The following is a 26,759-nucleotide window of genomic DNA, read 5'->3' on the forward strand; positions in this document are numbered from 1 at the left end:
TGTTGTAATACTTAGTTGTTGTTGTTGCTCACCAAATGTGACAAATTTTGCATAAATATGATCGCCATCATTTAGTTTAAATTTCCAGACAATGCGCAACTAGGCATGTATTAACAACATTTTAACTTGTTCAGCAATCATTTTGACCATTGTGTTACATAAAATGCGCAATGCATTTTTTTCATTTGATGTCAATCACAATCGAGTTGTTGGCACCTGGCACTCGACATAAGTTTCTACCCCTACCCCAGCTGCTACCCCCTCCCAACCACAGCTGCTACTCCCTCCAAAAACCCTAAAAATTGTCCATTTGATATAGAAAATAAGAAAACAACAAAAGCAAAAGTTTTTGAAATTTTGTTTTTAGTTATATATATAATTAAGAGGGGGAAGCAGCTGGGGGACGGGGGTTAGGAACTAAGGCTCGATTGGTCATTGTCAACTCTGGTACTACTTACATATACCCCCGGTACTCTTAAGTATATATAACCGGGGTACTTAAACGTACCCGGAAATTTAACGCTAAATTGGTCGTTACAAAAAAATATTTATTATATTCACATTTATGTCAATTTTCTGTTAAATGCTCTATATTATTAAAACTCACTCTCAAAAAGTATTATGACGCAGTTTACTTCAAAAGAGAAGTTTTCTTAAGTTAAACAATAATTTTTTACGGTAATCAATAGCGCATTTTACGACATCAGATTTTGGGCGGGAATATAACTCGGATACAGGTACATTTAAGTATATTTACCGTACCTGGGATATATGTAAGTATTCTTGAGAGTACCCGGGGTACATATAAGTAGTACCCGAGCTGAAAATGACCAATCAAACGGGACAAATCAGGCCTTTTTCTGCTTATCTCATGGGTTCGATTGTGGGCCCCATTCCCAATGTCAAATATGGATATTTGTTCCCAATTGTCACAAAAAAAACCAATTTCTGACCGAAATGATCAAAGCCGAAAAATGCGTTTCCCAGTAGGTATCCTCAATGACATGTCAAGCTATCAATTTTATTTGAACTTCAAGCATAACAAAGTCTGTTTTTTTTTACCATACACATACTTACATTAGCAGTTGACAATGACTGTAAGTACATGGTAAACAACAGTTTAATACCTTTCTTAGCATTTTTGGGCAATACCTATGTATGAAAACATTAGATTTAATAAGAAAAAAACAACAGAATAATAATTTTTCCAAATAATGCTTATGTCAATGAAAACTCTTCCCAATTTGGAAGATTTCGCAACTTGAAAAATCCCAATTTTGCTTCTGGTACCTTTTCCCAAAATAGACAGAAAAAGGCCTGCTAATGCAGAGTGTCTGTGGTTATTTGTGAAATAATTTACTTCACGGATGCAAGTATAATTAATCTTGATAAAATTAATCCTACCACCTCTATGTTCTCTAACTTAAAAAAATGCACACATCTTGTAATGTGAGTTTAAAGTTAATGTACTTCAACTGTAATCTTTATTGTAGATTTTCCTATTGAATTTCTTGGATAACTTTTAATAAACTATTTGATTACATACATGATAGTAATGCGTGATTGGTCTTTGTTGTCTGAGGTACAACTAAATAATACCCTGGATACTCTTAAGTATTCGGGTGTGGAAATTATATACTAAAATGTATACTTGGGGATGGCAATGTGCCTTTAAGCGTATTTTCAGTACACAGGGTACAGTATATTGATGATATTTGCTGGATTCGGTGGATTATCGATTTTAATTCACTTGTCATAGAAAGTAATATTTTCAAGAGTGGCGCAGTCACAAGTGAAAATATATATTTTATATGATCACGAGTTAATTAATATTGATAATCCACCGAACCCAACAAATTTCTTTTTATTTTATGCTTTTTTCACAGTTAATAAACATTGTTCAAGAGTTTAACTAAAGAATTTCGCTGGGAAAATGACGTCATTTCGTCAAAAAAATGAAGCATTTAACATGAACAGTAAAAATTATCGATAATTTTCACTGATAATTTTCATTGTTTGAAACAGTGAAATTATCAGTTTTAATTCACTGATATTTCTCTATAAACCACCGGAAAGCATAAAATAAATTGTAGTACCTGAACTGACAATGACCAGTCGAGAGATGGTTACTTTCTATCATTTCTGTTTTCAGCAACTTTCATAAAAAATATTTGCATTTGAGACCTACAATATAAACAAAAAAGATGGGTGTGCAAGGATTGCTGTCAACCTGCATAGAAAATGCGGAACAAAGCACAGAGAGTTATGATCTGGTACTGGAAGCTCAAAGTCAAAGGAGGGGTGGTCTGGAACTTATTGTCGACTTCTACTCCTTTCAACAAGAGATTGTGTTGAAGTTCTGGAAAGGTCTTAGTCAATTAAGGAACAACCCTTATTTGAGAATTTTGGGAGGGGAGTATGCAACATTGGATGCATATATTTCTAAACTTATTACAGATCTCAGGTCTTTGGGAATCGAACTTGTATTTTATATAGATGGCGGTAAAGGAAGTTCCACTGAAGGAACGATGCAGAAAATGGACACTTGGGTAAGTCGTCACGAACAAGATCTGCAGCGTGTGTCAGACATTCTTGAGGTGCTGCGGGGCACACGCAGCATTGATGACTTACCCTGTGACAACAACGTTCGTCCGGTTGTTCTCGAGGATCAGGTTATGTCATCTTTAAAAAAGTGTGAGTGTGAAATACATCAATCAGCTGCAGGGGAAGCAGACATGTTGGTCATAAGAGCCCTTAAAGAAAGACCAAAGGCATTTGCAATTTTGAGCAATGACTCTGATTTTTGTGTGTTCAGGGACAGTAGATTGATTCCAAATAAGTTTTTTGACATGGGTAATAATCTGCGTCTTGGTTGCCCCCAAGAATTACCAGAAAAGCCATCTCAATTGCTTGTAAAGGTGATCACAACTGAAAAGGTTATGTCCATGTTGAAGGTGGGTATGTACATGTATGTGCATGTCAAATATTTTTAAGTTTTAAGAGACCAGGTATGCTTAAACATAAAAATAGGCAGTGCAGTGATTTTTTTTGCCCAATCGGGAAAAGTACCGATACCAGCCCAATTGGGAAAAAACATGAGCGGAAACCCCTGAATTTGGGAAAATTCGTGTCATGAAATCTTCATATTGGGAAAGGGGTGTATTTAATTGTTTGCTCTCCAATACTTTAAAATTGATGAGGAACTGTTGCCAAGTTGTCAATACTATATTTACTTAGGTTTAAGTCATAGAACTGCTTGGCTAAACTAACTAAATGTTATTTGAAAAAAGGGATTGTTTACAATAATTGGGAAATGTGTATGTTTTTCCTTATTGGGAAAGTGACGTTTTCTGTTACTTAATAAAGAAGGAAGAAATCGCTGCAGTGCCAGTCTTATTTATTGGTACAGTTGCCAAATATCCATTTGGCTTTTCAAAGCACACATTTGTTATTGCTATATTTTCATTTAAATTTGTTTCGGATGGCTGGAATTAGCGAGGGTCGAATTATCAAATGACTCAAACTGTTTCTACTGTCCCAATCACAAAATTCACATGTTCGTTTGGCTGGAACTCGGTTCGGGACGCATAATTCTGTTTAGCGCTTAAGAGGTCTTGATTAAAGGCATGCCATAACTGTCATCTACTCAATGGTTAATTAATTAGAGTTTTTGTAGATGCAGCATCATAATATGAACTAAGTCAACTTGATGGAATAGAACACTTTGTATATATATGACAATTCATTAATAATTCACAGACTGACATCATGTCATTAAAAAAAATGAATAAATAAATACATGTGGTGCTGTTAAATGTTTTCAGCAATGAGTACATGGTGGCTATGCATGTTTTGTTTCTTAGTGTTGTATCTAAAATGTACATGTACCTGTAATTACGCTACACACAAATGTGCAGTCTGCACAGACTAATCTGGGTAGACACTTTACAAACATGCATTTAGCCTCATTTTTCCAAAATATTGCTCATATAATTCTCTTAATTTCAACTGAAAACATTTATGGTTTATTCTTAAATTCAGTTTAATCAACACTACCTGTTGGTTGAGATGGGTATTGTGACAGGAAATGACTTCACAGGACCCTTCATGAGGGGCGGTCTTCACAGCCAGCTGGATGTGCGGGGGAGGCGGTGTGTGCAGAACTTCGCAGGTTGGATAAGGCATTACAGGAATGTTGACAAGCACCCGTTTCTGTGTGACCATATGGTGAGAGTTAATCTTTTATCACTCAGAGAACCACTTTATACTGTTAAAAATTCCTCAGAAAATTACATTAAACTTAAGACTTTTATTACTAGAATCAAGTTTTAAAGGCTTCATTTCCAATCCTAAGGTACTTATGAGACTTTTTTTTTTAAAGTATAGCAACGACAAACTCTTGTGAAAGTGTATAATGGCTGTGCTCTGTGAAAAAGGGGTTTAATGCATGTATGTAAAGTGTTGTACCAGAATAGCTTGTGCTGTCTGCACAGGCTAATCAGGGATGACACTTTCCGCTTTTATGATATTTTTTGTTTCAAGAAAGTCTCTTCTCAGCAAAAAATCAAGTTGAGGCGGAAAGTGTTGTCCCTGGTAAGCCTTTGCGGACTGCACAGGCTAATCTGGGACAACACTTTACCCACATCCATTTAACCTCCTTTTCACAGAGTACAGCCCATATTATATTTCCCTTGTTGTTTCCTCACAAGTATTGGATACGTTAGTTGTGCCCTGTTTTTGTCTTTGCGTTCATTAAAAGCTGTTTGTGTTTAAATTCATTTATTTTAATTTGATTTTGTCCATAGGCTTAATGAGACTTGCTTGGTAGAATCAGAATTTGGCGTAAAAAGTCCAGGTTTCTAGAACGCTTCCAGATCTGGCATTAAACCATGGACAATCAGATGTGCTAGTAAGACACTATGTCCCATATGTCAAAGCAACCTTTATATGTGTTAAGCATCCACTTATTGGGTACGCAATCTTATTGGCTGATTCTTTTCTCCAGCAACGTGACCCGAACTTTCGGCAAGCAGTCTACCACAGTAGGAACTTCTACAATGAACGAGGGACACCTGATGCCCCACCAAGAAAAGGCTTCTATTCTCAAGTACTCTCATACATTGTCTTTTTTAATAAGAGCCCAGCTCGGGGAAAACAGGGGCTTAATGCATGTGTGAAAAGTGTTGTCGCAGACTGCGAAGGCTTATCAGGGACGACACTTTCCGCTTCAATTGCATTTTTAGCTTCAAGGAAGTCTCTGCTAAACAAAAATCCAGTCTTGGCAGAAAGTTTCATCTCAGATCAGCCTGCATTGAATGCACAAGCTTCTCTGGGACAACACTTTAGGCACAGGCACATTTAGCCTGCATTGAATGCACAAGCTTCTCTGGGACAACACTTTAGGCACATTAGCCTGCATTGAATGCACAAGCTTCTCTGGGACAACACTTTAGGCACAGGCACATTTAGCCTGCATTGAATGCACAAGCTTCTCTGTGACAACACTTTAGACACATGCACAAGCTTCTCTGTGACAACACTTTAGGCACATGCTTCTCTGGGACAACACTTTAGGCACAAGCTTCTCTGTGACAACACTTTAGGCACATGCTTCTCTGTGTCAACACTTTATGCACATGCACAAGCTTCTCTGTGACAACACTTTAGGCACATGCTTCTCTGGGACAACACTTTAGGCACAAGCTTCTCTGGGACAACACTTTAGGCACAAGCTTCTCTGGGACGACACTTTAGGCACAAGCTTCTCTGGGACGACTCTTTAGGCACAAGCTTCTCTGGGACGACTCTTTAGGCACAAGCTTCTCTGGGACGACACTTTTGGCACATGCAGTTTTCTCAGAGTGAGGCTCATATATATTCTGATGCCAGATGATAGAACAAATATATTTTCACTTGTGGCTGCGCCACTCGTAAAGATATTATTTTCTTTGATCACTTGTGAATTTAAATTGAAATTTAACCAAATCCAACAAATATCCTCTATAAATTGCACTTCATTATAAAGAACTATTATTTTTTATACGCCCGTTTTAAAAAAACGGGACGTATTATAGTTTCACCTTGGAGGCGGGTGGGCGGCGTCCACAGCAGTTTCCGCTCTCTAATTCAAATAGTTTTTATCCGATCTTCACCAAACTGGGTCAGAAGGTTGTATCTAGACAATATCTAGGTCAAGTTCGAATATGGGTTATGCCGGGTCAAAAACTAAGTCACAGGGTCACTTAGTGCATTTCAAGCATTTTGCATGGTGTCCGCTCTCTAATTGAAGTAGTTTTCATCCGATCTTCACCAAACTTGGTCAGAAGTTGTATCTAGACAACGTTTAGGTCAAGTTCAAATATGGGTCATGCCAGGTCAAAAACTAGGTCACAGGGTCACTTAAACCATTTAAAGCATTTAGCATGGTGTCCGCTCTCTAATTGAAGTAGTTTTCATCCGATCTTCACCAAATTCTGTCAGAAGTTGTGTCTAGACAATATCTACATGTAGGTCAAGTTCAAATATGGGTCATGCCAGGTTAAAAACTAGGTCCCGAGGTCACTTAGTGCATTTCAAGCATTTAGCATGGTGTCCGCTCTCTAATTGAAGTAATTTTCATCAGATCTTCACCAACTTTGGTCAGAAGTTGTGTCTAGATGATATGTAGGTCAAGTTCAAATATGGGTCATGGTAAAGTTATCAAGTTGTCCAAAGCCTTAAAACAGGCGTATCTTGTGACAGTTTGGCACTCTTGTTTTTATTTACTACATGTACAAATGCTAAATTAGATTATGCTAGTACTTCATTTAATGAACATTTGTGGAAATATTTACAAAAATGACTTGTCTGAATGATCCATCTGACCTGATCCAAGACTGAAACCTTCTCAGAGTAAAGACACGGCTTGCTTTTACGAATGAAATTACTCATGTGTTTAAAATGTCAACCAGTTGAAATATATGTAAACAAAGGTTTTAAAAGGTGCTGGACATTTTTTTTTGATGCTTAATGGAATTTTCCATTCCTAGATGGTAACATCCCTAAAGGTCCATCCTATGGTATTTACATTTAGCAGTTGGTATGTTATGCCAGAGCATGTTCATGTATTAAAGATTTTAATGATCGTAATCTTATATTAACAAAGAAATTGCTAAAACAAGGTTTTTTGTATCATGACCTAAGAAGTAAATTCCCTAAATTTCACTCAAAGTATGGTGATTTAATTTCAAAATATAATGTTTCTTTAAAATGGCATTAAATAATGGAATTTCCCATCCATCATTTTATGGAGATGTTTTGAAGCGTGTTCGCAAATTAAAATATGTTAAAGAAAATGTTTATATTAAACTTTTCAATTTAATTAACTCGTTTTTAACAAAAGGATATGATGCAAACGTACTTAAAAACACGTGTTTGTTAGTTTTCGATTCACTATATCTTTCTTCTCTTAAAATTTGGAATCATTAAGGTAGTGCATCCCTAATGGGCACATATCCAAATATAATTTAATTAATTATTTTCCTAATCAGCATCATTTCACTGAACTACATGCAAATTTGAAGGTAGGCTTTCCATGCTTAAAAAAAAATATACCGATTTTTACAAAACCACCCTCACGCTCGGCTTTTGTCCAGTTTATTTACACCCCTGGGGTATAAAAAAGTTACATAATTCATTCAAATTTCCAAATATGGGCATGCAGTTGGTGTGTACAGATGCAGTAAAGGTGTTTAAAATTTAAACAAGATGAAATAAGTATTCTTTTACAGACAATTTTTTTTTACAAATTTTTATCTATGGAATAGCGCCATGAAATTTAAGTGATTTCAGCCAAGTAAAAATTGGGTCGGTTAAAAACAAAGTGTCATTAAATTAAAAATAGTATCATTTAAGTTATATTTTAAACTATTTTTTTTATAGAAACACTATATACAGCAAAAATACCAAGAAATAGACAGATTTACCGTTTACTTTTTGAAATAAAAATGCAACATGCATCATTCGTATTTTCAGCAGTAAATTACCCAATTTAGCCATAACGTTGTTTTAATTTTAAAAATTGATGGATGTGCATACAATTTTCAACATAGTTAACAATAAACATAGCTTATATGCTATATTAAATCAAATTACGTTAGAAAAGAAATAAAATGCGTCACAAAAAGTATGCGATGTCGGCAGGATTCGAACCTGCGCGGGAAGATCCCAAAAGATTTCTAGTCCATCGCCTTAACCACTCGGCCACGACAACTTCACATCAGTGCAACCTTAAATTAGATATCCATAAGTAAACAGGTAAAAAGGCTTGTCCATCTTTGAAGAAATCGCGAAATCGTATTTTTCAGATGATAATTGGATCAAAGTCAATATTTATAGTGAAAATAATGTATTCCAAATGAATTAGGTAAACACATATCAAAATTCCAAGTTTGAAAAAAATAAAATGCATCTCTCGGAAATAACCGATCATTGAAGATCGGCAATGATCGTAAAATAAATCGCGGGAAATCATTAGAGGTGCGCTACCTTAAAGTGATATTATGGGCATTTTTCACTGTTGAACATAATTGTGTCTCTGTGTTGTATGAACAAATCTGCATGAAAACTACATTAAGACTCACATCCTACATCGAATCATGAATTTCACGGGCGTCTGTCTATAACACAATTTTAATATGCCTAAATAAATAAAGACAAAAAAAAAACAACAACACATAACTATAAAAACAGGACTGAATGCCAAAAAGTTAACCTCAATTTTTACAATTTCATCGATATCATAAACACCGCGGGCGCCAGTCTAAAGCACATGGCATGCAGGTTTTTAGAAGACAATGGTTCTACATGTATTGTGCAATCACACTAGAGAAGTGTTAACTCATATCTGTATACACCCCTGAAGAAGTCAAACGACCAACTTTCACAGTTGTTATCTACATGCATAGGTCATTGGGTTTATAGCGTTCTATTTTCATTTTAATTTCTCTCTGACAGGCGTTTCTTGTTTGATTTATTTTTTGGCAGTCACATAAACAACCAAGCAATGTAATACGGAACTTTAACACCCATTATTGCTGCTTCTTCCTGTATTTGCGCGATGATGATCTGAATTATTAACTTTATGATGCTATATTCCTAAATCTTTTTCTATAAAGAAGGAATGTAGTTTACACTTGTTCGTAGTTTCATTTCATCGTTCCTCAAAAAGTTGTAGCTCTGTTGCTCTGGTCTCTTTCCTACCATTGAGTAATTAAATGGTAATTAAATTGAATGCGTTTTAATTCCCTTTTATTGTTGTTTAATTAGAGTTACAATGCTGTGAGGTTAAATTTTATTTACACTTAAATGTATCATGAATATTGCTGGGCCAAGTGTGAGGTTGAGCGCTCTAAAACCGGTTTAAACCCCCAATGCTTTGCATTGACCGTTCCAAGGCAGTGACCCCAGCTTTATTCATTTATGTGTTATGTATGTTGTTTTGTATTGTGCTGTTTTGTGCTGTTTTGGCAATTGGTCACTTGCCTTGCCTTAAATAAAGGACCAACTAATTGTGTATAATGAGAATTCAATACTGCTCCAGCAGCTGTAGTTTCACTTCTTTATATTAATGTAACGGCAAGAACGGTAAGAATGTTTTTCAAATGTTTTATTGAATTATGTTACCAAGGTCCGTGAACTTTGCAGGGACTATGCCCTTTTCTCCGTGAAGATTTCAGTCTTGGATTGGGTCAGATCAATAACGAGTAGGTCATGCAAATTCTGTATTGTGCTATTTCTTAAAATTCGAACCAGTATTTGTAAAAATATTGCAAGATATGTACATACAAATGTATCCAGAAACAAAACTAATTTCTGCATTAAATGAGACTGAGTTCATGGAAATCGCTGCACAATTGATGAAGTAATGGTTGTTCAAAGCAATGCACCCAGCTTTTGGGTCATTTTGAGTAGAATTCCAAATATAAATATTTGATAGTGATTTTTTTTCCAGAGAAGTTGATTTTACATTATAACTTGATTATTTTTCATTAAAAATTATGTTTTTGCTAATTAATATCATAGTCACACACTAACCACCTGTGCTTTAGAGGGGAATTTCAAGGTTCTTACTTGAGAAACGAATATACACCTTTAAGGTATTTTGACTTGAAATTAACCCTTGAAAACCAACTGATATGTTTTAATAATTATATTTAACTTTTTTAAGACAGAGTTTGTAATTGTTGTGCATCATAACCTGTTTGCAATTACGGGAGCTGCATATTTACTAGGTAATTGAGGAGAACATTCACTCAGGCAAGTTTCCCACCAACCTGATGAGTATGCACAACAACTTCTACTGGTATAGAATGCTTCTTGAGGACACTAGCCCCGGGGCCCCAAGTGTGGAATGTGCGTTGACTCAGCTCAGGGCGTACGTGTACCGTATCGTGCTACCACGGCATGAACAGATAGTCAATGAGTACGGACGGTCACCTTATGAGAGCTTCAGGAAAGCTGAGGTAATTGTGTGTAAATTGGTATACAGTCAATCTTGTAGATGCGAACACTTGATTGAAGCGACCTTTGTCTAATGCGAACACTTTGAATTCCCCCCGATTGTTTACACTCTATTTTGACATTTAATTAAGTGACTTTTGTCTTACATGACCAGCGACCGCTTATTTTCTAGTATTTTGATGTCCAAATATTCGATTAAGCTACCACTTGGTGATAAAATTTGAAAAATTTGATGATGGTTAAGGGACAAACATGATCGCAGATATATCATCAGTTTGATGTAATCAAAGGAAAGCTGATTACTGTCAAGAAGCCATAAAACTACACTTGTCGATAAAATTTGCTTCATATGTCTTACTCAACATGCTTAACTAACCGTGTAATAGCAAGTGCATAGCTCCGTCTTTTTAATCGTTTACCGAGAAGGACGGTGGAGTTAACGGTTAAAAGCTCTAAGCGATGCGTTGATATTGAACAGCTGATTCACGCATGTTCAGTCCAAATTATTTGCAATTGTAATATTATTCGGAATAAGCTTTGAAATAATGAATACATTTGTCTTGGCTTTCCGCGAAAGGATGAATAGTTCAGATATACAATCTTCCTGTAGATTTTCAAAAAAAGGTGAAGGTTTGTGTTTACGAAATTCTTAAAACACATTTAACGTCAACTACGGCAACAGCGTTTTGTTGGATTAATAATAGTTGTAAAAGTGTGAGGTAATGATATGTTTAAATTCTCTAATATCTTGATTATTTCGTATAATTTAAACGTTAAACAGGATAGTTGTGTCCCAGAATCCGTCTATGAATTTGATACAGATGATGATTTTATTTTTTTCCAGAATGTTTTTTTATTATTATATAGAAACCATTTTATTAAGAGACAACTTTTGGCAATTCTCTTTTGTGGTCTTTTAAAACAAGATTTACTGTATTTTTACTGGTACTTCTACATAACTCATTAACTCTAGATGTTGTAGATGTTTTTTATTCCCGCAGAACTTTCGGAAGGGGATATAGTAATAGTCTTCGTCCGTCCTTCCTTCCGTCCGAAACTTTGTCCAGAGCATAGCTCCAAATCTATTCAATGGATTTACTTTGCTTAAAATATAAACGGATGGCAACTAGGAGAAGTGCAGTGACTAAGAACTATAACTCTATCTCCCATTGTAATTGAATTATCTTTCTTTATATAATTTCAAAGTAATTTTTTGTTGCATAACTAAAAATCTACTGAAGGGATTTACTTGAAACTTGAAATATAAACAGATTGCAAGTAGGAGAAGTGCAGTCACTAAGAACCATAACTCTACCTACCTTAGTTTTTGAATTATCTCCCTTTATATAATTTCAAAGTTAAATTTTTGTCAAGAGCATAACTCTGAATCTACTGAAGGGATTTACTTCAAACTTGAAATATAACCAGATTGCAAGTAGGAGTAGTGTAGTGACTAAGAACCATTACTCTTTCTACCTTAGTTTTTGAATTATCTCCCTTTATTTAATTTCGAAGTAAATTTTCGTCTGGAGCATAACTCAAAATTTACTGAAGGGATTTACTTGAAACTACAAATATAAACAGATGGCAACTAGGAGAAGTGCAGTGAACATTAACTATAATTCTATCAGCCGTAGTTTTTATGCCCCCTTTCGAAGAAAAGGGGGTATATAGTTTTCGCACTGTCCGTCTTTCTGTCACACTTTTCGTGTCAGCTCTCTATTTCAAATAGTTTTCATCCGATCTTTACCAAACTTGATCAGAAGTTGTATCTAGACAATATCTAGGTCAAGTTCAAATATGGGTCATGCCAGGTCAAAATCTAGGTCACAGGGTCACTTTGTGCATTTCAATAACCACTTTTCGTGTCCGCTCTCTAATTCAAATAGTTTTCATCCGATCTTTACCAAACTTGGTCAGAAGTTGTATCTAGACAATATCTAGGTCAAGTTCGAATATGGGTCATGCCAGGTCAAAAACTAAGTCACGGGGTCACTTAGTGCATTTCAATAATCACTTTTCGTGTCCGCTCTCTAATTCAAATAATTTTCATCTGATCTTTACCAAACTTGATCAGAAGTTGTATCTAGACAATAGCTAGGTCAAATTCGATATATGGGTCATGCCTCGTCAAAAACTAGGTCAGGGGGTCACTTAGTGCATTTCAATAACTTCTATCAAAGCGTTTATTTGGGGCATATGTCATCCTATGGATACAGCTCTTGTTGAATCTATCTTTATTTAATTTCATAGACAATTTGTATCAATTTTGTCCGGAGCATAACTCTAAATCTACTGAAGGGATTAACTCTAAATCTACTGAAGGAATTAACTTGAAATCTCAAATATAAACAGATGACAAATTTTAAAAGGGGATGTAGTAATAGACTCTGTCCGTCTGTCTGCCATCTGTCTGTCCGTCCGTCCTTCTGTCCGAAACTTTGTCCAGAGAATAACTCAAAATCTTTTCAGTGGATTTACTTTAAACTAAGAATATAAACAGATGGCAAGTAGGAGAAGTGCAATGACCAAGAACCATAACTCTATCTACCTTAGTTTTTTAATATCTCCCTTTATATAATTTTAAAGTAAATTTTTGTCTGTAGCATAACTCTAAATCTACTGAAGGGATTTAGTTGGAACTTAGAATATAAACAGATGGCAAGTAGGAGACGTGCAGTGACTAAGAACCATAGCTCTATCTACCTTAGGTTTTTAATTATCTCCCTTTATTTAATTTCAAAGTAAATTTTTGTCCAGAGCATAACTCTAAATCAAATCTACTGAAGGGATTTACTTAAAACTTGAAATATAAACAGATGGCAACTAGGTGAAGTGCAGTGAACATGAACCATAACCTTATCGACTTAAGTTATTGAATTATCTCCCTTTATTTAATTTCATAGCAAATTTGTATCCGTTTTGTTTAGAGCATAACTCTAAATCTACTGAAGGGATTAACTCCTCTAAATCTACTGAAGGGATTAACTTGAAACTTTAAATATAAACAGATGACAACTAGGAAGAGTGCAGTGACCAAATACCATAACTCTATCTACCTTAGTTTTTTATTATTGTTCTTTATCTAATTTTACAATAATATTTTAATTTGAACACTGAAGTATTCATTGTAAAATGAATAGATGCGTTTAAGGAAAAATACAGTGATCAATGACAGTAACTGCTCATAGTCCTCTTTTTTATTACCTCCCTTTCTTCCATTTCCATATATTTTATTCTCTACAGCATAACTTCCATTACTATATAACTAATTGATACTTAAACAAATATAAATAGATGACACAGGTGCCATTTTTTACAAATATTATTCTACTCTCTAAAACAAATGCTCTCATACAAGCAAACACATTTCGGTGGGGATGGCCATGTTAACATTGCTCATTTTACTTTTGAGAAATTAAGAAAAGCTGGAGTAATCATGTGTCAAATTTGTACAATTTAATCAGTTCTTATACAGGACTCAAGAATTTACATGTGTGTTATTTTCCTGTAATTGAAGTTGCAAAAAATCGAAATACTGCTTGTCAGATTGTTTGTAAACTTTCGTTTTGGTGTTTGGATTTTGGGCTGTTTTCAATATATTTATTCTTAATGTTAACTTATCAGTACTACTTGACACTTTATTGCGTTAACCAACTTGACACTATTGGGGGAGCATTGTCAAACTCAGTGGTTTTTCAGTTTTAATCTGTATGCCAATAATTGACAACTTCCCCACTTGAATCATATATAATGGATGAATGATAATAGAATAATTTCGTAACCACTCCTGACATAATTGGCTTGGCTTGAATAAAAAAAAGGGAAAACTAGGAATTATTTTCCGATTAAAATCAAATTATTTCAGATGCTTATCATAGGAAATAATGGAACTCTAGACACATTATTAGGAGAGAAATTATTGTTACAATCTGCTTGTCTTTTATTATAAGCTCATTGCAATACTAATTTTAAAAATTCAGCAGACAACATTTTAGCAGACGACAAATTTCCCAGCATGCAATGGGTTAATATTTGAGCCTTATTCTGGGACAATTGGGCTTCATGCATGTGCATAAAGTGTCATTCCAGAATAGACAGTGCATTCTGCACAGGCTAAACAGTGGCGAAACTTTCCACCTTAACCATACATGCCAGAAATGTTCAGGTCCAACTCGGGACATTCCATTAAAAATGTCGGGACATTTGACCAAAAAGCGGGACACCTAAAACGATCAATCATGCCACCTTTACTGTAGTCATGCAGTAATCGGTGTATTACTTACAAAACCTCATAATTTCTGGCAAATATTTGCGATATATGTGTTTGCGAATTTCATGAACAGAGACGTTCCCCATTTTCCGGAAGTAAACACATGCACACTATTTGGATGAATCCATAACATGAAATGTAGGGCATACCTCTATTTGACTTCAATTCGGGACAGAGGCATGCTTAATTGTTTAATGCGATGCTCGCATCGAGCACTGTTTTTATTCAACCAATCATCAATTTACTCTAAATTTACATTGATGCAATAGGTACAAATTATATTCTGAAAATCAGTCAAAAATGAAAGTAAATTTTTATCAAACTTCAATATGTATCGATCAGCGATCAATTTTTTTTATATACAAAACTGGTGTTTTGACAGGTTTTTTAGCCTCAGATGGTATAATACACAGATTACCGCGTAATAGAATCTTTAGACTTGATTTGGGCCTGGAAATACACATGAAGTCGGCTTTTAATTCACTATAATGCATCTATAGCTAGCAATAAGAACCCCTTATCATATAAACACCATGGCGTGAATGCCCGATAAAATCAATAATTTGCTGCTAGAGCACTCTGCACTGATCACTTGACTAGTAGATATGATTTGTTAATTATGGGGCAATAAAGGGATTAGCGATGGTAATTTAAGCCAGACAGAGTTTGAATAGCGAATTTTATTGTGACCTTATAGAACATTATGTCGTTTTGTACGAATATCAGGACAATTATAGTCACATCGGGACACCGGGACAAACACCCCCAAAACAGGACTGTTCCGCCAAGATCGGGACGTCTGGCATGTAGGCCTTAACTTGATTTTTGCAGAGAACAAACTTCCCTTAAACAAAAAATTCAAATAAAGTGGAAAGTGTCATCCCTTATTAGACTGTGTTGACTGCACAGGCCTATCTGGGGTGACACTTCATGAATATGCATTAACTCTTTCAGTGCGGGAACCAAATTTTGAAGGCCTTTGCAAACAGTTTGGATCCAGATGAGACGCCACAGAACGTGGCGTCTCATCTGGATCCAAACTGTTTGCTATTCTGATAGTATTCTTTGAAAAAAAATTGAAGAAAATGCTAATTTTAGAAATTCATATGACAATATTTTAGCAGACGACAAATTTCCCAGCATGCAAAGGGTTAAGCCCTGTTTTGCCAGAGTGAGTCTTATTTAAATTTGTAGATCAATGCCTTTGATGATGGTAAGGCCCCACCCCTACACAAGATACAGTCTGACAAGATATTCAATAACCTTCGCACCTTTCATCAGATCATGTCCTATCAGGAAAGAGGTAAGTTCCATTAACCATTTCCTGCTAAGAAACAGGTGGAAACGGCTATGTGCATCCGGCTTAAATCCAGAACAGCCTCTGAGTGATTCGCAGTCTGTTTCAGGTTTAGGCTGTTTGCTGCTCGACTCTGAGTAACTCGCTGTCTGTTCAGGTTTTATGCTGTTTGATGCTGGTCAGTATCTTTAATGTAGGAAATGAAGGCTTTAATACTAGAATCTCGTAAGAACTTATTTTAATTTAATTTGATTTTTGTAAGAGACTACAAACATGTTAAAGCGCATACCTAAATCAAACATCATACATTAGCTTACTTGAGTTACAGTTGAGTCGGTTTTCTGAGTAGTCTCAGTACTGTCTTTACTTGACATTTCATCTGATACTCTCCTTTTCTTTTTCTCAAAACAGGTAGTTAAAACTATTTAGATCCAACGTGGGGCATATTAGAATGATCTTTTGTAACATATACTTAGTAATGGTTTTACCTAGGAAACAGACTCAAGGAGGAACCAACAAAACCCAAGTTTTTGACAAATTATCAGCATGGTAAATTTAAATCTCAATGTTTCATGGGTAAAAACCTGTCAGTTATCCTGAGGGACTAATTTTTAGTGTGTCAGTGATTTATTAAGAATAGTTTTTGTGTCTTTAAAGGGTTTTCTCAGTTTTATAGCCTTTCACAAACAGGTTACTGGATAAAAATGTTAATTTTTAATCCGCTTGTTCATTTCGCTATGGTAGCATGAGGTATTAAATGACTTTAGTCAAGTGTTTGTATGTTAAATGTTCGTACAGGTACCTCTTATTGTTTGCTTCTAGCTTAAAAGTCTCTATTAAGTGGTACATTAATTTTGTGCATTTAATGAATTTTTAAAGGATTCTTTACCAATTGACATGAAAAGGCTTATTTACAAATCATTGGAAAAACACTGCTTTCAGGACAGAGAATAACATACATGCTTTTGACGTCAAGGTTGACATCATCTTTCTAACAGCACTGCAAAGTGAATAAATGCTAGTTGCAATAGGTTTACATTTTTGGAAAAAAAATATATATACTGTGATAATAAAAGGAATTTAACGTACAGCAGATTGGCTGTCCTATTATACATTAATCACAGAAATGACTATTAGCATTTTGCTACATTTTCAAATGTATTAAGTCCCATATTAGTAAGAAGTTGATTTCGCTAAATGAAGAGAGTTTTATTAAGCCAAAATCAGCTTGTAAGAGAAGCTTCTGGAATAACGTAGACTGTTTCCATATTATACGTAGTCTTTGCAATCTTTTTGTATTTAACAGTTCTTTGGTTTGAAAAGTTTGAATAGCCATAGTATGTTCGCTACATTCCACCACCTATATTATGTTTAAAATGTTAATTCCTTGGAAGCACTGTAACCAAATATTTTATTTCAACCAATAGGCATTTGAGTTTCATTTACTGTTTGGAGATGGATATTGCTTATTAAAAGATTGGCCTAATGGTTTCTTGTTTGAAGCCACATTATTGGAAGGAAATTGAAATACAACTCCAAATAATCATTAATGTGATGAATGTTTACAATTTATTGCAAATATAATATGAGTTTTTCAACAGCAAAAGAATACCCTGCTGATTCTTTTTAGCCTGAAATTAAGTCATGATTTTTTTTTCTGAGTTGCATCCCTTTATCTACACAGGATTATTTACTTCCTTGAATGTTGATAAATTCTGATCGATAGTATTTGATTTGCAGAACTATGGGTTTGCTTTAAACTTCTTTTCTTTCATTTCCTTTTTACTACATTTATTATTTGTTTACAACAGCATTTTACAGCGTATATTAAATCTAATTGTCAATCCTATGGAAGCCTTGCCCCAAAGGTTCAGTGACATATCAATTTAGTTTTCGCAAGGGGGACTACTCTTCATTTGCTTATTATTCAGTTATCTGTAAGATTAGTCTCCAATTACAAAATAACTGAGTGAATTAATATTCATCATGTGACACAATGATTCATATTGTGTGAATTGTAACGTAAAGGAGCTGCTTTGCATAGAAAGAACAATGTTACTTAGTGTTGCTCCATAACAAATGGATAGAAGTAAAATGAAATTTCAAGGGGAAGTATTAAATATAAAGCAATGTTAATTAGAAGGACAGCTTTGCTTAGAAAGTGTAATGTAACTGAAAGATAGTTGCACATAAAAAGTGAAATGTAACTAAAAGGGATGGTTTCACATAGAAAGTGCAATCTTACTTACAGGAATAGTTTCACATAGAAGTGTAATGTAACTGTAAAGGACTGTTCCACATTGAAAGAGCACAGGTGTGCTTAATAGACACTTTAAACAATTTGGCACACTTCAGTTTTCTCATCCATTACTTAGTTACATTTGCTCATGATGAAACCCTTAACTCATTTATGCCCAGCGTCTAGAAAAAAGGCCTTGGCAAACAGCGTAGACCTGCATGATGCGGCGTCTCATCAGGGTCTGCGCTGTTTGCTTTAATGAATTTCTGTAAGAAATATTTTAAATATAGAAATAAATATACTAGACATCCCTAATTTTGGAAATAAATTTATCCAATTTTGAAGAATGGGAGAGTCCACTAGGCATAAATGGGTTAATAGAGGTGACATCACTGCGGCAAAGCCCAACTGAGAAAGGTGGCCATAATCTGTAAGTTAATGCGTAAATTAGTCTTCATCATAATGGTACAGTCACCTCCTGGGAATGGTCATTTTAAAGTTATGAACAGCGTTTGGGGGTAGCCTAACCTCAAATTTAGCCAAATAATAACTAAAAAGGGAATGTAAACAGCCGACAACATATAGATTACACAATTAAAAAATAATTCAATAAACAAATTTAATTCTAGGGTAAATGCATTTAAACGGTCTATGCAAAATCAATGTGGGGGATTAAATTTATACATGTTGTATCAATTGTTCTTTTAAAATCCAGTATTTATTTTACATGTTACTAGTGATGTTTCACATAGAATGTGAAATGCTATAATTATCAGGTGATGTTTCACAAAAGAAAGCAATGGAACTTAAAAGGGAAGTTAAGTGAAATGTTACTTTGTTGGAAAGTTTCACATTGAATGTAAAATCTAAGTGAAAGGGGCAGTTTTGCGTAGAAAGTGAAGTTTAACTTATAGAGACATTTTTACCTTTTTCACATTGAACAAATATTTCTTAAACTGTTTATTTTTTATCACATTTTAATGTTTAAAATAGCTTATTAGTTTAGCAAAATAAAACATTTTATGTTTTCCTGTCAATTCCAGCTTTTCCGACATGGCTTTTGGCAGTTAACCCTTTAAGCGATGGAACCGAATTTTGAAGGCCTTTGCAAACAGTTTGGATCCAGATGAGACGCCACAAAACGTGGCGTCTCATCAGGATCCAAACTGTTTGCTATTCTGATAGTATTCTTTGGATTTGTTTTGAAGAAAATGCTAATTTTAGACAATCAGCAGACGACATTTTAGCAGACGACAAATTACCCAGCATGCAAAGGGTTAATTAACCCTTTACTGCTCAGAAACAAAGTGAACTGGCTATATGCAACAAACATACAACCAGAACAGCCTGCAAATAACTTGCAGTCGGTTGATGTTGTATGCTGTTTGCTGCTCATCAGTATTTTAATGTTGAATACGAAAGCTTTTAAACATTTGAATCTAGTAAGAAAGGTCTGACTTTATTTTGATTCTGTAAGGGACTTCAAACATTAAATGCATTAATCATATGAGTTATAAAGGGTTAAATTGTGAATATATTTTAGGTCCTGAAGCAGTGAACTGGTTTGAGCGTTATGGAAGAAAGAACGGCTTCATAGTGTACCTACTGCGGTTTTTCATTGTGTTAAACTGGGGTCGTAACCTTCACATAACGGACAATGAGTTTCTAGCCCTGGTTGCCATGATGTTTGGGAGACGGCCAGAATCCCACTACCAGAGCATGGCTATCTGCCCAACTGTTCGATGCGTGACCATAGGAAATTGGATGCAGGTATTTTAATTTTTTTTTTAATCGAGTCTATAGTTCTGGGAAAACTGGGCTTAATGCATTTGTCTAAAGTGTCATCCCAGACTGTTCTGCATAAGCTTATCTTGGTCAACACTTTAAGCTTAAACAGGATTTTTGCAAAGAATAGACTTCCTGTAAACCAAAAATACCACAAAAGCAGTGCCGTTCCTGATTAGCCTGAATATCCACATGCATTAAGCCCTATTTTCCTAGAAGGAGGCTTAATTGCACTCATAATGCCCTTTGTTGATAGGATTCCCTGTTGTTTTAAAGTTGTTAAAATCAAGCCAGCCATTTGCATTACAATTAAAACATTAAAAATCAAGTCTGAAACCTCATTGGTCAAAACTGACCATGCCCCAGGAATCACAGGATTGCTTCAGATTTTTTCATAAAAAAACTGAAAATCTCTGACAAAACAAGGACAACATGTGTACATGAATTATGCCCCAGGGGTCAAGTTTGGCCGTGCTTTAGGTGAGGGGGTCAAATGTTTTTAATTGAATAATGAAACATAATTAATTAAAAAATATTTCTCTGACCTTGAAAGTTTTCAGCTTTTATATTTGGTATTTTACATGAGATTGTAGTCCTTTATGAAGAATGTTCAAATATTGTCTCCAGTTCAATACTTCAGCCTCAAACCATTACACAAGTGAGCGATCTAGGGCCATCTTGGCTGTCTTGTTATGTGTATTCTAAGAAATGATTTCTTGGTAACATTTATCAAATTATCTAATCTGTATTACAGATTATTCACTGTTTTACATTGTTGTCACCTGAACTAAACATAGATTAAAAAGTTACTCTTAAAAAGAATATGTGCAAATGTAAAGTATTAAGCCTTGCAATGGCATGTTTGGCATGTAACATTGTATAGAGGTTTACTAGAACAATTTGCATCCTAGTGAATGAGGTGTCCGCCTAGTGACTGGGTGGTCCCCTCTGTAAGAACATTTCTTTTAATCTTCTCAAACATCAAGTATTTCAACATTCACATCCACCACTACCACTGTATCCATGCCTCTTGTTAGCTTCTACGAATGTATATTTCATCAGGACTTGTACAGGCATGCCTACCTGATACTGGGCAGTGTGTTACATGTGAGACACGAGTTTCCACTTCCATCAGAGCTCTTCTCGGGATCTGTATGGACGGCCATGTACATGGTAGCACAAGATGATAGTAAGTTGTACAAATGTGCTATGTGTATTCAAAACACATGTACTAAAATGATATACTGTAGTTCTTATGCCATTAAACATTCATTTGTATAATTAACATTTAATTGTGTGTGTGTGTGCTATATGTTTTTATAAGAAGTTACTTTGTCTGTAAATATTATTTGTTCATATGTCATTACCCATTTATTTATACACTATACATCTTCTTGGAGTTGAAATTAACATTAAACATGTAGTGAATGGTTTTATGCATAGCAATTTATTTAGATAGTTAGGTATTGGTTTGAAAGACTTTTTCAGTGTCTGTTTGCTCGAGATCTTCATGTCACCTTAAAAATGCATACACATTGACAACTGCAAATATTTTTCTCTGGATACTTTATTAAATATTTATTATTAGCTGTCTTGAGCAAGAAGTGTTAATGGTGAGCTTTTGTGGTAGGTGGCCCTGTGAAGTTTAGCTTCATGTGTTGTCAATAATACGCTTCAAACTTGATCTCCTTCTAAATCACGTGATGTATTTTCAAGAAACTTTACAGAAGTGATGATAGCATTAGTCTCTTTCAAACTTGTTTAATTCGTTTAGGTCCACATCATATTTGGGAGATTAAAATAGATGTTTTAAGTGGAAACTTAAAAAACTCTGTAACCGCGAGGCTCAGAGGTTTAATATTTGGTGTGGGGTTACATCGTCTAGTTATTCTCTACCAAGATTGTTCAAATGATGACGAAGCACTTTCAAATCATTTCTGAAACTACTATGATCAGGGGTTTAATATTTGGTGTTTAGTATTCCTCTTTTATGCTTGTGCAAATCATTCCCCTGATGTTATTTATGGCTACAACTCAGGTGTCAGATGATATATATAGACTAAAATAGTAAATTACTTGTTATTTTTCTCTGAAACCACAAGTCCCAGCATTTTGATAATAAGTATGAAACAGCCGATAGAGGCAGAGCTGCAGATAAGAATTTAGACTTAAGGGTATTTCACCCCCTGATATTATTGTTAAAGCATATTTTACTCCTTTGTATTGCGTATTGTTGCGTACTGGGAAAATTTTTAATGCGTTTTTTTTTCAATGCATAAATACGCAGATACGCCTCTTATCTGGAGCTCTGTATAGAAGTCCTGTGGAAAGATTTTTTAAAGCATGCCGCTGGGACCAAAAACTGGCAGCATCTACGTTGGCATATGATTTATACACAAGAAACCTTTGAAACCTTCTTCTTTGAAACTGCCAGATTACAGAAAGAAATATTTTATGTGTAATATCGTATACAGGTCCCATAATAATGTTCAAATTAAGTCCCTGTGGTCAAAATTGGCAACGCACCTGGGAAAGCCTGATTTATTATGTAGATTTGAGTAGTAAATGTTTTCTCTGTGAAACTACAAATCTCAGGGGTTTAATATTAGTTGTGTGACATCATGTAGTGGTCCTCTACACAGATTTTTATGCCCCCGGATCAAAGGATCGGCAGTATATTGTTTTTGGTCGGTCTGTCTGTCTGTCTGTCTGTCTGTCTGTCTGTCTGTCTGTCTGTCTGTCTGTCTGTCTGTCTGTCTGTCTGTCTGTCTGTCTGTCTGTCTGTCTGTCTGTCTGTCTGTCTGTCTGTCTGTCTGTCTGTCTGTCTGTCTGTCTGCCTGCCTGCCTGCCTGCCTGTTTGTCTGTCTGTCTGTCATAACTTTTGCAATATTGAAGATAGCAATTTCATATTTGGCATGCATATGTATCTCATGAAAACGCTTATTTTGAGTGGTGAAATGTCAAGGTCATCCTTAAGATTTTACAAGAGCTGTGTTTGTTAAACACAATGCCCCCTACTGCACCGCTTTGAAGCCATATATTTGACCTTTGATCCCTGGGGGTTAAATTGGCCAAGCCTCAGGGATAACATTATTGGTGTAGACATATATAGTAAATAATTTAAAAATTGTCTTCTCTAAACCGCCATACTCAAAGGTATAATTATTGGTATGTAACATTGTTCAATTTATAGCCCTGGGAAATAAACTTGCTTCACCCCAGGTTCACATTAATGCTGAAATATGTAGTTGAAATTAAAAAATCTACAAAAGAATATGTCATTGGAGTATAATGATTTGCATTTAACATCATATAAGTGGTCCCCTCATGAGATATTTTAAGATCATTCCCCTGGGGTCAAAATAGGCCCTTTCTGGGGGTGTGGTTGGTGAAATGGTCTTCTACATATATTGTTATACCCATGGTTTCCAGACTTGCCATGCCCCACACAGGTCAGTGATCTAGTGCCATCTTTACCATAAGGCATCAAATCAAGCATCAATAGACACAGTGCAGTATCTCAATGTTGTGATAGGTCTCCTGTCTTCAGTGTGTTTTAAAAAGAAGCATACAATCTCTGATTGAATAGATTATAATATTCACATTAGCAGATTTTAATTTGGACTTCTGGTCATTTTACCTGATTGGTTATCAAGATTCTCGTGTTCAGCTTTCAGACTGGCTGCCAGACAGGTGCCTGTGGAACTGTTGTATCAAACCCAGCAGGAGATGAACGCTGTTATAAAGGAGAAGAAGCACATGATTCGCCATATTGTGGAGCAGTTCTTCCCATTCGAAGATTGACACCCGATATCAATTGTGTACATAATTATATTTAAAAAGTATTATGTAATATTCAATGAACAACATCAATATCAATATTGTGCCTAACACTTTTGCTCCCTCCAAATGGCAAGATTGAAGTTGTTTTACATTTGCAAATAAACGTTTGTGTTGTATATGTGGCATTTCAGAAACAATATTTTCCCAATAAGGTCTGTTGGGGCTGTTTTGCTAATTATCCCCCGCCATAGGCGGAGGGATATTGTTTTGGCTTTGTCCGTCTGTCTGTCTCTCCGTCCATCCGTCTTTCTGTACGTCTGGAGTAATATCTTGGAAATGCTTTTTGGCCCTTTGGATCTTGATAAAATGCTTTTTGTGTGTGTCTGGAGCCTATATATTGGAAGTGCTTTGGGGGATTTCATTGAAACTTGGTATGAGTATATATATTGATAAGAGGATGATGCACGCCAAATGGCATTGTATACCATCTGTTAATAACTGAGTTATGATCCTTTGTTTCTTGAAAAAATGATTTTTTTGAGTGTTTAATATAACACTTTTGTGTCCAGAAGCATATTGGCGGGGAATATCAATTAAACGAATTTGCTTTTTCATTGTAGAGGTTGTCATTGGAATCAATGCTGACCCCAAATGAACAGGGTATTCAAAAATCCAAATCTAAACAAAGACAAAGGGTAATTTGCCCTATCATGTACATTATTATACCCCCTCAAACAAAGTTTAGGGGGGTATATAGGAGTGAACTTGTCTGTTGGTCTGTCTGTCGGTCCGTATTAAGTATCTGCTCTCTAATTCAAGTAGTTTTCATCCGATCTTCACCAAACTTGGTCAGAAGTTGTATCTACATGATGTCTAGGCCAAGTTCGAACATGGGCCTTGCCAGGTCAAAAACTAGGTCACGGGGTCACTTAGTGCGTTTTAAACATTCAGCATGTTGTCTGCTCTCTAATTCAAGTAGTTTTCATGTGATCTTCACCAAACCTGGTCAGAAGTTGTATCTAGATGATGTCTAGGCCAAGTTCGAACATGGGCCTTGCCGTGTCAGAAACTAGGTCACAGGGTCACTTCGTGCGTTTTAAACATTCAGCATGTTGTCCGCTCTCTAATATAAGTAGTTTTCATCCGATCTTCACTAAACTTGGTCAGAAGTTGTAACTACATGATGTCTAGGCCAAGTTCGAACATGGGCCTAGCCGGGTCAAAAACTAGGTCATGGGGTCACTTAGTGCGTTTTAAACATTCAGCATGTTGTCCGCTCTCTAATTCAAGAAGTTTTCATCCGATCTTCACCAAACTTGGTCAGAAGTTGTATCTAGATGATCTTAAGGCCAAGTTCGAACATGGGCCTTGCGGGGTCAAAAACTAGGTCACAGGGTAACTTACCGTAGTGCCTTTTTTAACATTCAGCATGGTGTCCTCTCTCTTATTCAAGTAGTTTTCATCAGATCTTCACCAAACTTGGTCAGAAGTTTTATCTAGATGACCTGAAGGCCAAGTTCGAACATGAGCCATGCCAGATCAAAAACTAGGTCACAGGGTCACTAAGTACGTTTTACACATTGAGCATGGTGTCCGCTCTCTATTTCAAGTAGTTTAAATCCGATCTTCACCACACTTGCTCAGAAGTTGTATCTAGATGATTTCTAGGTCAAGTTCGAACATGGGCCATGCCGGGTCAAAAACTAGGTCACAGGGTCACTTAGTGTGTTTTAAACCTCACCATGTTGTCCGCTCTCTAATTCAAGTAGTTTTTATCCAATCTTCACCAAAATTGGTCAGAAGTTGTATGTTGATAATGTCTAGGGCAAGTTTGAATATGGGTCATGCCAAGTCAAAAACAAGGGGTCACTGTGCATTTTAAACATCACAATGTTGTCCGCTCTCTAATTCAAGTAGTTTTCATCCAATCTTCACCTAACTTGGTTAGAAGTTGTATCTAGATGATGTCTAGGTCAAGTTTGAATATGGGTCATGCCGGGTCAAAAACTTGGTCAAGGGGTATCTTAGTACGTTTTAAACCTCACCATGTTGTCCGCTCTTTAATTCAAGTAGTTTTCATCTAATCCTCACCAAACTTGGTCACAAGTTTTATCTAAATGATCTCTAGGACAAGTTTGAACATGGGCCATTCCGGGCCTAAAACTAGGTCACGGGGACACTTAGTGCGTTCTTTAACATTCAGCATGTTGTCCGCTCTCCAATTTAAGTAGTTTACATCCAATCGTCACCAAACTTGGTCAGAAGTTTTATGGAGATGATCTTAAGACCAAGTTAGAACATGGGCCTTTCTGGGTCAAAAACTAGGTCAAGGGGTCACTAAGTGCGTTTAAAAAATTGAGAATGGCGTCGGCTGTTTTTTTTGTGAAGACGACATGCAAAATATTATGTGTCAAAGCGGCATGTGGGGGTATTCGTTACGTCTGTGACAAAGCTCTAGTTATTTTTCTAATCAACAGTGTCAGAAAGAGAGTACGAATACAGTTTTGTCCTTCGTGCGTGATCAGTTCATTCAAACAATATCTCTCAAATGATTTGTAGATTTTCAAAAATCTTTAGAGGAATGATCATTGGCGGATCTTCTGTCAAATTTGTTTAAATATGTTTGGTCCACTTCTTATGTAAATCACCAGAGCTTACTATACATTTTAACATGACTAACAATTTTAAAAATGTTCTCAGAACCGGAGGGATCAGGGTTTTTAAATTTTGGTTTATAACATTTTCTTTATTTAAAGAGGAAATAACGTTAAACAAGAAATTGCATGGAAGGGGCTGACGCGTATCCCAAAGCCACATAGATGTTATATTAAAAGGCAATTTTGGTTGGGCAAGGCATATGTTGTTGGGACCCAGGGGGTGGG

At 35.6% G+C, this 26,759-nt stretch overlaps 1 protein-coding gene and 1 non-coding gene across 2 annotated transcripts; one reads left to right on the plus strand and one right to left on the minus strand.

Annotated features, from left to right (window-relative positions):
• On the plus strand, positions 1-24,053 carry LOC127864852 (uncharacterized). The gene is made up of 9 exons (XM_052404752.1): positions 1-103; positions 2,153-2,954; positions 4,042-4,227; positions 5,006-5,107; positions 10,272-10,502; positions 15,968-16,076; positions 19,853-20,079; positions 21,157-21,283; positions 23,765-24,053. The coding sequence occupies exons 2-9, from the start codon at positions 2,205-2,207 to the stop codon at positions 23,896-23,898; spliced, it is 1,866 nt and encodes a 621-aa protein (XP_052260712.1). The 5' UTR covers positions 1-103; positions 2,153-2,204; the 3' UTR covers positions 23,899-24,053.
• Positions 8,170-8,251, minus strand: Trnas-aga (transfer RNA serine (anticodon AGA)). Its single transcript has one exon. It is a non-coding gene; the product is annotated as a tRNA-Ser (tRNA).
• Positions 24,054-26,759: the final 2,706 nt, after the last annotated feature.

This window comes from Dreissena polymorpha, chromosome 1 (genome assembly GCF_020536995.1).
Source record: "Dreissena polymorpha isolate Duluth1 chromosome 1, UMN_Dpol_1.0, whole genome shotgun sequence".
Lineage (NCBI taxonomy): Eukaryota > Metazoa > Mollusca > Bivalvia > Myida > Dreissenidae > Dreissena > Dreissena polymorpha.